Source organism: Thamnophis sirtalis, unplaced genomic scaffold (genome assembly GCF_051295495.1).
Source record: "Thamnophis sirtalis isolate CommonGarterSnake01/CBP01778 unplaced genomic scaffold, rThaSir2_p1.2 scaffold_4, whole genome shotgun sequence".
Classification (NCBI taxonomy): domain Eukaryota; kingdom Metazoa; phylum Chordata; class Lepidosauria; order Squamata; family Natricidae; genus Thamnophis; species Thamnophis sirtalis.
In genome coordinates, this window is record NW_028261384.1 from 119,850,196 (window position 1) to 119,865,594 (window position 15,399).

The window sequence follows — 15,399 nt, forward strand, 5'->3', positions numbered from 1 at the left end:
TCATGGCTGGCTAGGTAATTCTGAGAGTTGAAATCCACAAGTCCAGGTTGTGCTTATTAAACCACCATTATAGAAATAGGATGGCCATCTGTCATGTTTTCTTTGACAGTCCAGTCCTGCACCAGCCAGAGGGTTAAACTGTAGGATTTTAGGAAAGTATTAAAGGAAAAATTATTCAAGAGGACTTTTGACATCTGAATACATCCATCTAGTTATTTATTTCTTGCTGTTGTTATAACTTACATTTTTCATGTTCTTTTATGATGTTATTTTTGGACTTATTTTTTATTTGATTTGTTGTACTTTGGAGATTTTATTACAGATCATACTCATTACATCTCAGCTGAGGGCAATGGCTAAAGTTGAATAAATAATTATTTCTACGATCTTCAAAGCCTGATTATATAAAATTTTGGCAAATACCAATATGTAATTGCCTAATGTGTTGTGCATATTGGTGCTTCTGAGGATTTATATCTCTATAAAATTTAAATTCACTTTTAAATTTAAAATTTAATTATATAGTTAATGATTAGTAGCCGGAGCCAATATTTGACCTTTTGCTAGCATAACATGGCCTAGATCAGCAAGTTCTCAATACAAATGCCAAATCTCTAAATCATGTAAAAGCTAATAAATTGTCCTTGCATTTAGAAGAGCTCTCTATGGTGCATAGTTTCCATCAGTATTGCCCTCAAATTTTAAGATATGTGAAGTCCAGATCTAATTCTTAAATAAACTTTAAAAAAATTTTTTACCAAACAACCATCCTATCGAAGAACAAATTCCAAAGTCAACTCTGATAAAGGCAGCAATAAATTGCTGTTACATTTTTCTTTTATTTTTCTAATATAACTACCCATGTTATAAGTAATAAGTGGGCAGGGTATAACAAAACTAAAATAACAAGTATCTAAAATCAGTATGGTTAACAATTACAAGAAAATTTAAAAGCTATAAAAAAACAGCTACCTCACTAATTCACCTGTCCTTTGGGGTCCTCAAAGATCTGGCATAATCTTGAAAGACCTTCAGAAGCTATGTGATCATCCTGATCTTGTGAGGTAGAATATTCCACAATGCAGATGCCACAGCCAAATGTAGCTTCCTAGAAAACAGCCAGAGCCTGTTAGCAAGAAAACTTTATGATTATAAATTATTTAGACAAGTTTGGGTACCAGATGAAAAGACCTTCAAGTCAGGAAACACTCCTCTAATTACTGAGGAAAAAATAATGAATTTTCACAAGGAAATACACCCACTCCTCATTGAGCAACTGATTTATGTTCCAGTGATCAGTCTTTAGGTGAAATGTTCACAGGGTGAAACACATAATTGAGCAAGAGAAAGATACTATGAAGATAAAGGGTTGTATCAGGCGCAAGAAATTAGGAAACAAAGTTATTCAAATGTGTACAAGTTAATTCCACGCTATCTCTTAACAAGAATCTGCACTACTAATCTTCAAGGCAAGTAGATAATAAATCCAATAAACCAAACCAAACCAGATAAGAGTCAACCCTGGACTTAGATCTCTTGGGACCACAAAAGGATTTCAAACTGATGATGTGCTTGACCCCTCCTTCAGGCACACCCTGGTCATCTCCTACAGGTTGTTGCTATCTCATTCAGATTTCTCGTACTGCTTTTCCAGTGTTACTCTCACATAACTGCATGGCCATAAAGGAATGAATTGGTCAGAAAATGAATTTGCAAATGGTCCTTAACTGAAGTAGTCACTAAATGAGGAGTGGATGTACAAGTGATGGTATGATTAGACCAAAGCTGTAAGGAAATCTATTCAGAGTGCTGATATCTAAAGAGGAATTTCTTGCTTTATGAGAACTCATGCAAGGGAAAGATGGAGTATGATAAACATGAAACAATTGACTTGTCAAAATAGAAATGGATATTTTAGAAATAAGATTGCAGATAGAGGAGAATCACTTTAAATAAAATGATTACGTGATTCATAATGGAAGGTGTGTCATCTGCAATATGAAAGAATAAAATAGCAGTGAAATTCAAAAAGGTAGCGTTACTAAATAAGCACAGCCCTTGGTTTTAACCTAATAAACAACAGGACTGTGTTTATTAGAATTAGTGGATATCTAGTTAACATCTATATTACGGAAGTATTATGGCATACTGATGAATTATATGGCAAATTGCAAGTAGAACTAAATAAAGCATCAGGAAAGCATATAGTACCTCCAGTGGTGATTGGACTAAAATAAAAGAAAATGGAAATGTTGAACAGGAAGTAAATTAAGTAAATGCAATATTGTCAATACTTGCTTCAAAAAACATAAATATTTGACAATACACACAATGGAATCAATTGGGGATCACATTTGGAAAAGTGCAAGTCAGTCAGTATATTTTCAGGTGCAGATTGAAATAGACATAAATTATTATTACCAAAACTGATTAAACAAGATTTGACTTGGAAGATGTCTAATCAGAATCTAAGATCAATCAAAAGCAGATTTACTAGGGTTAAATTATGAGATGAACACTGCTGGAAGAGATTAGATATACTTTAAAAGTTAAAAGGAGAGAATCTCAAAAATTTCCAAGGAAAAATTCAAATGAGTTTTAGAACAACATGTCACGAAAGCTGAAGAAAGGGCAGAAGCCTTGTGGGTAAACCAGAACAGGATAATGATGATTCAGTGTAGATTTCCAACAGAAAATAACAAAGGAGAAGGAAATAAATCTCTATCATTTCTTTCCAAGAATGTCAACAGAAGATTAAAAATACTACAGTTAAGAAAGAATCTCAAGAATACTCTAATTATCTCTATAGAAGCAAATTAAAGATGAAAATACAGGTAGGCCTTAGCTTATGACCAGTTGCTTAGCAACTGTTTGAAGTTCCGTTGAACCTATCAGGGAGGAGGTACTTATGACCCAGGTTCAAAGTTCCAAAGGTCATCTGCTGGTCATGTGACCATACTTCAGACACTTGGCAACCAGGCTGCATATACAGTCAATCATAGAGCCCCATTAGTCGCGTGACCATGTTTTACAACCATTTTGCCAAAAAATGGTATTTATTTCCAGTTCTTGGCAAAACCACACCTAGAGCAAATAATTGGTTTGCTTTATGACCGCCACAAAAAAGGTAATTAAAATCAGGTTGGTCACATGACCATCTTATGCTCTTCATAATTTATGGCCATGATGGGCAGGCTCTATTATAGTTGTAACTTGACTACCTGTAAAATGCTTCACAAAAGAAATCACAGGAGGACAGAATCATAGACAGAGAGATATTATATTCAACAATATAAGTGACAACCCTTAGAAAATAAGGTACAATAGACAATTGCTCTGTCAAACTATTGTCATGTATGAATTAAGCAAATTATCAAATTATTATCAAATAAGAAATCACTAAGATCAGATGAATTACTATTGAATGTGTAAAGTTGCAAGAAAAATATCTGGGTCCTTGGTGATCTCTGAGCTTGGCTGTTTAATCGCAGACATTTCATTACCCAAACTAGATAACATCATCAGTGCAAAATAATTACAATTTTAACCTCCCTATATCAACCAATGTGAATTAAATCCGTGCAACCAAGAAATTAGATAATATACAGTCTGACATATCTATACCAAAGAAATGAGATGCAAAAAAGTATGCATGTTATTGAACTAATTCCTCATGGAAGTCAAATTTCAGTGAAGAACTTACAAAGAAGAATACACAATGTACTGAGAAAGAAGTGCTAAATAGCCAGACAGGATTCAGAAAAATAGAGAATGTCATAGCAGAGAGCTAACACAGGATAAATAAATAAAGAGCAAAAAAGCATCTTTGTTTTCTTCACAAGAGCAAGGCTATTTATTTATATAAGGATGTGTAAGGCTGCCCTACTCAGGGCAACGTACAGGATAAATATAGAATCTTTTAATTATCAAGTTTCTATACCACCCATCTCGCTTTAGAATAGAATAGAATTCTTTATTGGCCAAGTGTGATTAGACACACAAGGAATTTGTCTTTGGTACATATTCTCAGTGTATATAAAAAGACAAGATACATTCATCAAAAATCATAAGGTATAACACTTACACTTAAGGGTAGTCATAGGGTACAAATAAGCATTCAGGAAACAATATCAATATAAATTGTAAGAATATAAGCAACAAAGTTACAGTCATGCAGTCATAAATGGGAGGAGATGGATGATAGGAATGATGAGAAGACTAATAGTAATGCAGCCTTAGTGAATGGTTTGACAGTGGTGATGGAATTATTTGTTTAGCAGAATGATGGTATTTGGGGAAAAATGTTCTTGTGTCTAGTTGTCTTGGTGTGCAGTGCTCTATAGCGTCGTTTTGAGGGTAGGAGTTGAAACAATTTATGTCCAGGATGCAAGAGGTCCATAAATATTTTCACGGGCCTCTTAAGTGAATTAAGTGACCCCTTAAGTGACTGGGTAGTTTACAAATAAAATAGTATAAAATACGACTAAAAGCACAGTTAAAAACAACATTAAAAAACGTTAATATTTACAAGTTAAAAGTAATACATCAATGTTAATGATAATTTAAAAATTAACCACAACTGATGTATAAATACAAATGCTAAGGTATAAAAAAGAACATGTGCTAACAAACTAAATTTGGAGAAATAGATGGTTTAGGGAAGGGAGTGAAATGAGGACACACCTCAATACCATGTTTATTGAGTTGTACACTGAATACATTATTAAAAAGGGAGGATTGGAATAGATGACAGCTGAAATCAAAATAATATTAATGTTTTGCCTCGGGCAGGACATGACCTTAAACAGTTTCCTGGTTTTGAGCATAATGACCTAAGCACTACCTTAACTGGCTCTTAGCAAATCCATACTTGCCATCAAAGAACTGAAGATGATGGTTTTGTTTTCTTGGATTTAAGAATATGTGTCAATCAGGAGTGGGTTGCTGGCGGTTTTACTACCGGTGTGCAAATGTGTGCTGCTCAAAGTAAATTGTTCTTAACACATGTGGCCCAGTGGTGGTGAGGGAACCGGTTCAGGGGCGTGGCAGGTCTGGGTTGCTGCCGATTCTGTGACCCAGGCCTGAATTCCACTACCGGTTCAGCCGAACTGGGCCAAACCAGAAGCGACCCACCTCTGGTATCAATGGATAGTGTAGTGGAGAAATAAGGAGATTTGTCTTCCTCCCTAAAATCAATTAATATAAGATCATGATAATAAAAGTCAGAATAGTTAAACCAACAGTCACAATGGAGCGGGAGACAATAAGAATCTGGAAACCAGATTCTAGAGCAGAGCAATTTTAAGACCTGTGAACTTCAATTCTCAGAATTCTGGAAATTGAAGTCCACAATTCTTAAATGCCTTCACCTTAATTGGATTGAGGCTGATGTTTTTTTAACAGCCATGCATACAGATACATCAGTACATTTGTAGAACTATAGATCCATGTGTGTAAATACAATACAATTCGGTGCATGCAGCCAGCCTTACAGCACCCTCAGAGATCAAACTCACTGCATGAAAGGTCATTATTTATACCAAAGTACTGAAAAATACCATTCAGGCAGCTTTCAAATGCTGTGAGGATTCAGTGTTGTAATGCTGAGCGCCTGTGACCTAAAATTAGCAGATTAGCTGCAGATCCTGAGAAGATGAGTTATTTGGAACTGCAGGCTTCAATTTTAACCACTAATCTGTCTTTCCAACTTGCCTGCGGTTTGGAAAAGCTGCTTTTATCTCGTGGGTGGAATTTGAGCAGGAAGCTTGCACAATATGGCAGGATTATAACTACCATGCTGGCATTTTTAGATTTCTTCATGAGACAGCAGATTTTTCATGCCTTCACCAGACGGCAGATTCTGCTTCCTAAAATGTGAATTTAGCTAGTTTACCTGAGCAAATGCTGAAGTGATGGGATGCTTTCCCTTGTATTGTAGGAAGATATCCTATAGTTCAGGGATGTCAAACTTGCATTGCCATGGCGGAGTCACATGATATATCAGGACTTCCGCCCCTTGGCTAAACTGGGTTGGGCGGAGCCAGCACGTGAGGCATCCGGCCATGAGCTGCGAGTTTGACAACTCTGCCATAGTGAATGTAATGCTGTACAGATAATCCTCAGTTTACAACCATACATTTAGTGACCGTTCAAAGTTACAATGGCTTATGATTGGTTTTTACACTTAAGAACGTTGCAGCATCCTGATGGTCACATGGTCAGATTTTGGTTGCTTGGCAACTAGCACATACGTGGGTCAGTTGCAGTGTCCCTGAGTCATGTGATCACCTTTTGCAACCTTCCGACAAGCAAAGTCAATGGAGAAACCAGATTCACTTAATAACCGTGTTACTAATTTAACAACTGCCACAATTCACTTAAGTGTGGCAAGAAAAGTGGTATAATGGGGCCAGATTCACATCCCAACTGTCTTAGCAATGGAAATTTTGGATTCAGTTGTGGTCCCAATTTGAGGGCTCCCTGTATGCAGTTTTTCATCAATTCAAATTCAGCCTCATAATTGACTAAATTTATTTCCCTTTTAGACATGCACCTAGGATTGCTTTCTTATAAATCTAAATGTTGACTTTGACCAAGTTTTAGAAACTTGGCTGTTCTACTCTGATAACAATCAGTTTCCCTGCCCTTTGCACCCTTTTATGTGGATCCATTTAATTTATCATTGGTATGTGCACAGATTAGAATATCAGGAGCTTTTGCTGATAGTCCTTTATTGCAGCACTGAATCTTGTATTTTATACTTTAGTTTTGCACTAGGTTGAAGATAAGTCCATAGTTACTTATCCTGTTGAAGACAGCAGAATTAGCTCACTTCCTTCTATCCAGTACATAGCATATAAGCGCTGCTTGATCAGGTCCTCATTATTGTCAGGGATTATCCTCTGTATGGCCAGTTTTCCTTGTTGCTTTCTGTGAGGGAGCTTTGTGGTATCCAAAGCGGACTATCCAGATTCAGCTTCTTTGGAGTTTCTCAGTCATCAAGATCATGGTTGTGCCAAAGGTGCTTTTTCAGGAGCCAACTGAACTATCTTGTTTTTTCTTTGAAGACCTTTCACTTCTTATCCAAGAAGCTTCTTCAACTCTAAAGAAGCTTCTTGGATGGAAAACGAAAGGTCTTAAAAGAAAAATCAGAATGTCCAGTTGCCTCTTAAAAGCACCTTTGGGACATCTGGATTCAGTCACAGCTTTGCCCATATAGTATCGACCCTGTATTCAAAATGGACAAGGAGTAAGATAAATGCCATATTTTTGGACTATAAGACACACTTTTCCCCCCTAAAAGAGGGTGAAAATTTGGGTGTCTTATACACCAAATATAGCCTGCCCACCCGCTGCCCCCCATCCTTTTGCCTCCACACATTTCCAGGCTGCAGGGATTGCCACAGACCATCGCCCCCCCCCCCTCTGTGGCTTGTGTTTTTGGTCTCTGCGCCTCACGTTTTCAGCCTCAGAACGCCCCGTTTGAAACCTGTTCAAGGCCGCAGGGATCACCAGAGCACTTCGCCACCTCTGTGCATTGCATTTTTGGCCTCTGCATTGCATTTTTGGCCTCTGCAAACCCCATTTTTTGCCTCTGTGCGTCACATTTTTGGGCCGCAGTTGGTGGCGATGTGCGTTGGTGATTCCCGCAGCCTTGAATGGGTCTCAAACAGAACATTCCAAGGTTGAAAACACGAGGCGCAGAAGCCAAAATGGCAACCTGGAACAGCTGCTGCCTTGTTTGAACGATTCCGTGCTTCACCTCCTGTACTCACTGCAGCACCCTGCAATGATCAGCTGTGCTTTTGAAGCTGCAAACACTCTGTGTTTGTGTGTGTGTGTGTGTTGTGTGTGTGTGTGTGTTATGTACATGTATGGATATATACTTTTTTTGAGAGTGCGCAACAGAATTTCATTTTTAATATATGCCACAATAAAAAATGACAATAAAGCTTGTCTGTCTGTCTATCTATCTATCTATCTATCTATCTATCTATCTATCTATCTATCTATCCATCCATCCATCCATCCATCCATCCATCCATCCATCCATCCATCCATCCATCCATCCATCTATCTATCTAATTTTCTCAGTGCTCCTTGGAAATCAGAATGCTTAATCTTTTTGTTGTCTTTTTGTCCCTTCAGAGATTAGCAGTAATCTACTGCCACGTTCCCGCCGCCTCCTCCTCTTGCTCAACCCCTTTGGAGGCAAAGGAAATGCACTGCAGTGGTGTCAGAATCACATCCTTCCCATGATCACTGAGGCAGATGTCAGCTTCAACTTGATCCAAACAGGTAAAGCTTCAACTGAGTGTGAGGGGGGGGGTCACCGTAAGAAAACTAGATGACTTTCTCTCTTGATGGCCTTCTCCATACTGGTGCCCTCCAGATCAGTGGTCCCCAACCCCCGGTCCGCGGATCGGTGCCGGGCCGTGGAGTACCTGGCACCGGGCTGCGCAGCGGCCGGGGGCCATGATCGCTGCAGCGGCCGGGGGCCATGATCCCTGCTGCCTCTTCACCCACACGCGCAGCCTGAGATCAACCCCGGGACTCGAACCCGAGAGCCGCCTCTCCGGTCCAAACCCCACTCCCACCCCGGCCGCCCGCCCGGCCGCCTTGGTAGCCCGTGGAGACGGAGCGCGTTCGGTTCGCCGCTACCTGGGGGCGCCGTCCCCATGACGTCACCGCGGAGTCCTCGCCTCCTTCCCTGGCGAGGCTTTCTCCCCGCCAGCCAATCAGAGGCCAGTCCCCGGGCAAGCGGGGACAAGTTGCTGGCCGGTCGAAGCAGAAGCGGGAGATTGGAGGGGGGGGAGAGAGAGCGAAAGAGCGAGAGAGCGAGCGCTGGGCGGGTGGCAGTGCGTTCCACAGCGGACTAGGTGCGCCGCGGGCTGCCAACCTCCCCCCCCCACACACGTACACACACTGCCTCTCTGGCAATTGGCTGCCCAGGAAGGGAGCGGGGAGCTTTCACAGATAGGAACGTGATGGGGTTTGTTTTCTTCCCCCACTCCTGAGCCCTTTTTTTTTTTTTTTGCTTGCCTTCTGGGGTCTCCGCCGTGGAGCAGCCGAGGTCAGATGGGGAGGCGGAGAGAGAGAGAGAGAGAGAGAGAGAGATGGGTGGGTGGCAGCTGTCTGTGAAACATCTTCCCCTCCCCACCTCCTGGGCAGCCAATTTCCAGAGAGGTACGGTGGGGGTGGTGGGGGTGGAAGGAAATAAAAAGAGAAGTTGCCCTTTCATTTTGCAATCTCTCTCTACGACCTTGTTTCATTCTCTTCCCTTTTGTTTCGTCCTCATTTCTCAATCTCAGCAACTTTAACACTTTTGGACTTCAACTCCCCAAATTGCCCAGCCAGCTAGAATAGATAGATAGATGGTGGATAGGTGATTGATAGATAGAGAGGGATGGATGGATGGATGGATGGATAAATAGATAAATAGATAGATAGATGATAGATAGATAGAGGATATATACACATACACGCATACACACATACATACACAGAGAGAGACAGAGACAGAGACAGACATGGATGGATAGATATCACCGAAGTGAGTACACCCCCTCACATTTTATCAATATTTAAGTATATCTTGCAGCAGTTTAGACATTAATGGCTGGGGGCCATGATCGCTGCAGAACAATGCCTCCCCACCCCTGCGCGCGCTCAGCGGGCCACGGTAAAATTATCAAAGGCTGACTGGTCCGCGGCGATAAAAAGGTTGGGGACCACTGCTCCAGATGCCTTAGGGTTGCAACTCCCAGAATCCCATTGGCCCTGCAAGTTGGAATTCTGGGAGTCACAGTTCATATGCATCAGAAGGCCAGCAGTATGGAAAAAGTTGTCCTAGAAAACAAATCATAACCTATTAAATTCCTTTTAAGGAGTTAATGTTTTGGAGCCATTGTGAGTAGAACAAGAATGCAAAACTGATTTGACAGACAGACAGATCAATGACTGTGATTTTCCAGGATGCCAGTGGTGGTGGTGAGAATGATGATGATATTCTTTGCCCTTTTTTACTAGAGTAATCCTAATGTGAACTAGTTTCTTATAGTGGTTAGGCAACAGACTAAAAAAATCAGGAGACCGTGAGTTCTAATCCCGCTTTGGGCATAAATCCCACATGAAGAGGAAAACCAAACATTATTGAAATGACTACTCTTGAATCCATAATTTTTACTAAATGAAACATTTGTTAACTGAATTTTGACCAATTTTACAACCTTTTTTGCCACAGTTGTTAAGTAAATCAGTCCAGTCGTTAAGTTAGAAGACAATTATTAAGCGATTCCAGCTTCCCAATTGACTTTGCTTGTCAGAAAGTCGCAAAGGGTGATCACATGACCCAGGGACACTGCAACTGTCATAAATATATGCCAGTGGTGAAGCACCTGATTTTTGATCATGTGATCACAGGGATGCTGCAACAGTTGTCAGTGTGAAAAACAGTTATAAGTCATTTTTTTCACTGCCCTTGTAAGTTGGAACAGACACTAAATGAACTGTTGAAGACTACCTGTATTCTGTGTTGGGGGTTAAGGTATAGTACTTTATTGCTAAATTGAACCAAGATGCTTCAAAATTCATCAAAACAGAAGGATAGATGTATGTTTACTATTCATGTTTTCACCAAGTTAATCTTGGAAAGAGAGTGGAGTTAATCTCCAAACAAGAGTTAGATCTTGTTGTGTGTAAGAAGTGGCTGCAAACAACAGTTCTCCAAAGAAATAAAGCCACAGGTTTTGATGCCCCATTTTTGAAAATATGAAATCCAGCTGCTAAACTCAATACTATTTTCATCCATTGTCGGATATACTGATTTATGGGGAGTGAAAACATGAAGTCTTCTTGACAGCCCACATATTTAAAAAAAGGTATAGAAAATACTAACAGCCAGAGGATCTATGAGATTCACTGAAATTCTGCTAAAATACTGTGGATCACGGTTTCTTGTAGAAAACAATGAAACTATCATCATAGACAATTCTGGGTAGCCTAACTCATAAACATCTATTAATTAGGTTAATGAAAAGAAATATCAAAATTCAGGATTAGATATTAGAATTTGCTATATCTGCCTTTGCTTCAGGGCTCTCCAAAGGGCAGGATTGACTACATTGGCAGAACGATCTAGAATGTACTAGATTTTACCAAGTAAAATGAAAATCTTGCAACATTTAAGAACGGGGGTGTCCATAAGGACACTTATACGAGAGTGGGGCTGCTGGTGGCGGGGGAGGGAGGAGAAATATTTCTGCAGCCAAGCCTTTCCTAGGAAACCTTTAAAGAAACACAATTTCCCCTCCGCTTCTGTCCTCCTCTCCAGCACCACTGAGAATAAGTATGCTTCCTGCTGCTGACATTGCATGTAAAGTCATAAACACAAAGCACCTCGCCCAAAGGTTGCATAATCGCTAAAATATGATTAGAATGAATTGTTCACCTAAATGTGGAAATTACAGCCATTTACTTTATAGCCCCAGATTTTCATCCACAGCAGCGTGTCACACACCACTCTATGCAATAACTTCAACCATTCAGTAATTAATGCAACAGCATCTTGGTTCCATATACTTATAAATAGCTACTTCCTTGTCACAGAAGACAATTCACAGTTGTCTCCAGGAGACCTGACATTGAAGCGGACTGTCAAGTCAGAAAACAGAGTTGGAGCTCAGCTACTTAATTTTATGCCTGTCCTTGTCTTCCCCAGAGAGACCGAATCATGCCCGGGAGCTGGTGCAGAGCATCTCTTTAGATGAATGGGATGGTATTGTGGTCATTTCAGGAGACGGACTCCTTCACGAGGTATCGTTCAAACCACAACAACAAGAAGATAATTCATAGTTCTCCTGCCTGCTCAGGCCCACTTCTTTTGTTGCTTCCTGTAACTGGGGGGGAGGGGAATCCTCTGGTCTATTTGGGTGGGATTTGGATATTTCTTTCCATCTTCTGTCTTCACCTCCAACTAACATATTTTCATGGTTTCAAGATAAAAAAATAAAGATAGCTGTGACAATGTATAAAACGGGAGTGGGGGGAAAAGAGGCTAATTGAGAAAATTGGAATTTCCTGGATTTTGTTTTGTACTTTTCTATCTACTGGTATGTCTTTTTGGCGTTCGTGTTTAAACTATTTAGCGCATGAGCAGACAAATTAGCCAGAGATCATATATAAATAGTGACTTATTCCTGAGCCAGATTTTTGCTACATTAGCTCACCCTTTCCTCAGTTGGTACCCTCCCTATATGTTGGATTTTCATTTCCATGTACAGGAAGTCCTCGATGTATAACCACAGTTGGGACCAGAAATTCCATCTCTAAGCAATGTGGTCATTAAGTGAGCAGTGCCCAATTTTACAACCTTTTTTGCTGCTGTCATTAAGTGAATCATGCAGCCAAGTAAATCCATCTTCCCCCATTGACTTTGTTAGTCAGAAGCTCTGCTGGGAAAATCCTCAGTGGCATCATGTGACCCTGGAACTCTGCAGCTATTGTAAATACATGCCAGTTGCTAAACTCATGAACTTTTATCATGTGTCAGTGAGGATGTTGCAAGTCATAAGTGTGAGGACAGGCTTTATTTTTTTCAGCACCACCATAACTGAATGATTGAATAGGCAGAATATTCAGAATAGAATAACTGAATAGATAGAAGTTGACGGCTACATGTAATGAATGGAAGGCATCAGATGAGGGAAAGATGCACTGGATTTTTGCATATCCACACAGAATAACATTGCTTTTTGGAATCTTGTTGGTTGAGCAAAGGGTGTTTGTTTGTTTGTTTGTTTTACCATTTTTTTTTTTTTGTAAAATTTAGGATTCTTTGGAAGAACATTTAAAGAGTGTGTGAGATTAAACAAGTGTGTGAGATTTCCGATTGCTTGAATGGGCTGCTCTGGCTTTTGGATAAAGAGCTGCATGTTAGAAGTGCAGATAATCCTTGAATTAATGGAAACATACTCATTATGGTTGTAAGTTATGATGATCACACAATTTTATGAACTTTTTCATGAAGTCTGAATGGGTTTGTTATGGGCTGGTTTTGCAGAAAACCAGAAGTAAATACCTGTTTTCACAAAAGGTTTGTAAAATGTCATGTGAACCAGAGGGCACTGCAAATGACTGTGAGTTTGGCCCAGATTTGCTAAGTGTCCAAAGTGTGGTTGTGTGGAGGAGGAACAACCATTATAACTTTGAATCTGGATCATAAGTAACCCTAGATAGGTCATAGTTTCAAACGGTCACTAAGTGACCAGTCATAAGTTGAGGACTACCTGTATTCACTCTTCTCTGCTTTCCTTTCAGGTTATTAATGGTTTGATGGAACGTCCTGACTGGGAGGAAGCAGTTAAAATGCCTCTTGGGATTCTTCCCTGTGGATCTGGGAATGCTGTGGCAGCTGCTATTAATTGTAGTGCTGGGTAAGTGAGGAAGTCTCGCTAAAAAATAGGCAGTGGGGTACCCAAGGTTATAAAAATATCTCTATATATAAAACAAAGGGAAACCATAAGCAACACAAGTAATAAATCTTACTTTAAGATCAGAGGTTTATTGTTTTATGAGCAATTTTTAACATGAATAGCAAACATAGCATTACTTAGATTAGCAATTTATTGCAATAAGTTCCACTGTCATAGCTGAATCCAGCAAGGATTAGCTACAGCCAGTGGCCCTGAACTCTTCCCAAGACATTCTTTTTATACTTTACTGCATGCATTTCACAACTTACTTCCTTGTTCTGTCTTACTGACCGTCACTCTCTGCAAATATCTGTGTACATTTGAAGTTCTCAGACACTTGTTACTTTCAGTTCCTCATTTCCAATCATCTTATTCTTCCTGCTCTAAATATATCCATATCAAGTACAAACTTTGCAGAAAATGCAGACACAAATCAGCACATTAGAAATATTAGTCTGGTACATTTTGCAATTGTGTTAGTTTAAAACTTTGGTTCAGTGAGGCCTGCAAGCTCACTCCTAGGCCTATTACCTGCAACTTTCCAATTGATATTTTCTCCCCTCACACCCAAGACTCTGTCTTAGGCCTAGTAGTCTTCAGTATTTTCATCAATCATTTGGATGAGTGGGGTAGATGCAGACAACACCAAGCTGGCAGGAATAGCCAACATTCCAGAAGATAGGCTTAAGATACAGAAGAATCTTGACACACTTGAACATTGGATGCTATCTAACAAAATGAAATTCAGTGGTGAAAAAAGGAAGGTTCTACATTTAGGCAAGAAAAACCAAATGCACAAGTATAGTGGCAACATTGAATTTTGTATTCTATAAGGTTCAGTCCTTGGATAGATGAAACTAAACCATGCAAAAGTATCGGGGAGCATGCACAGAGAGTCTTCATCCTTCCTACACAAATAATAACTTTCAGCTTCTCTGTGCCTGCAATTCACAAGCAAAGCTTGCAGGATATTGCTTTGAAATTAGTCCTGTAATTAATTAGATAAAAGTGGCCTGTTTGAGAAGATACATTTGCATTTACTGTGGCAGAGAGGAGCACTTACGTATATCAATTGACCTGCTTTGTGGTATGGGGTAATGAACATAGTAACCATTTACTAAGTTTCTGTCTTGCAAAGCTCCACCCATGTTTCACACTCCTAATAACCCTAAGGATCTTGACAGTGAGTAATACCTGGCTGATTATGTCTAGGATCATTAGCTAAGCAGGGTCAGGCCTGGCTCCTATTTGGATGGGAGATTGCTAAGAAATAGTAGGGCTGAAGGTTAGAATGTTCAAAGAGGATCCAGGATGAAGACAATAACATCCCAATAACATCTGAAATGTAACCAAGAAAAAGTGTTACCAGAAGTTGAGCTTTCATTCCGTACTTAGGATTTAGATAAGAATAAGTAATTTTTCCTTTTTTAAAACTTTGAAAAAGAGGACAAAAAGTAGATGGGTTAAGTCTCTTTATAAGAATTTAACATTTTTACTTTTCCCTTGTAATTTATTCAACTCTTCTCTCAAGCCAAAAAGGATGAAAACGTTGGTCCTAACCTCCATGTAAATATTTATTTATTACATTTTTACATAATTCATCTTAATTAAGTTACTCCAGGTAGTTTACAGTAAAAATTATTCCAGTAGTTTTTAATGGAAAAAGCTCATACAGCCTTAAGTGCCCCCTGCCAAAGGAAGACCTTGTGCTTAAGAATTTATTCCTTTTCAGCACATACACATGGCAATTGTTTCTGAGATCTAGAATTTTGAAAATCTCTTGTTTACTAATAAATAATAATAACAACCTCCCAGTGCATACGAGACAGGAATGAACAGTTCAAGGCAGATTTCTCTCCCCATAGGGATATATATGTAACAGCAATTGATACAGGCAGTCTTCGACTTACGACCACAACTGAGCCTC

General features: G+C 39.6%; 1 protein-coding gene across 1 annotated transcript in view; it reads left to right on the forward strand.

The window, feature by feature from the left end:
* SPHK2 (sphingosine kinase 2) overlaps positions 1 to 15,399 on the forward strand; it is a 40,390-nt gene that overhangs the window by 13,702 nt on the left and 11,289 nt on the right. Inside the window, exons 3-5 of the mRNA XM_014052962.2 lie at positions 8,149 to 8,298; positions 11,720 to 11,814; positions 13,318 to 13,433. Coding sequence (XP_013908437.2) covers positions 8,149 to 8,298; positions 11,720 to 11,814; positions 13,318 to 13,433 — 361 coding nt within the window. The remainder of the gene's footprint in view (positions 1 to 8,148; positions 8,299 to 11,719; positions 11,815 to 13,317; positions 13,434 to 15,399) is intronic.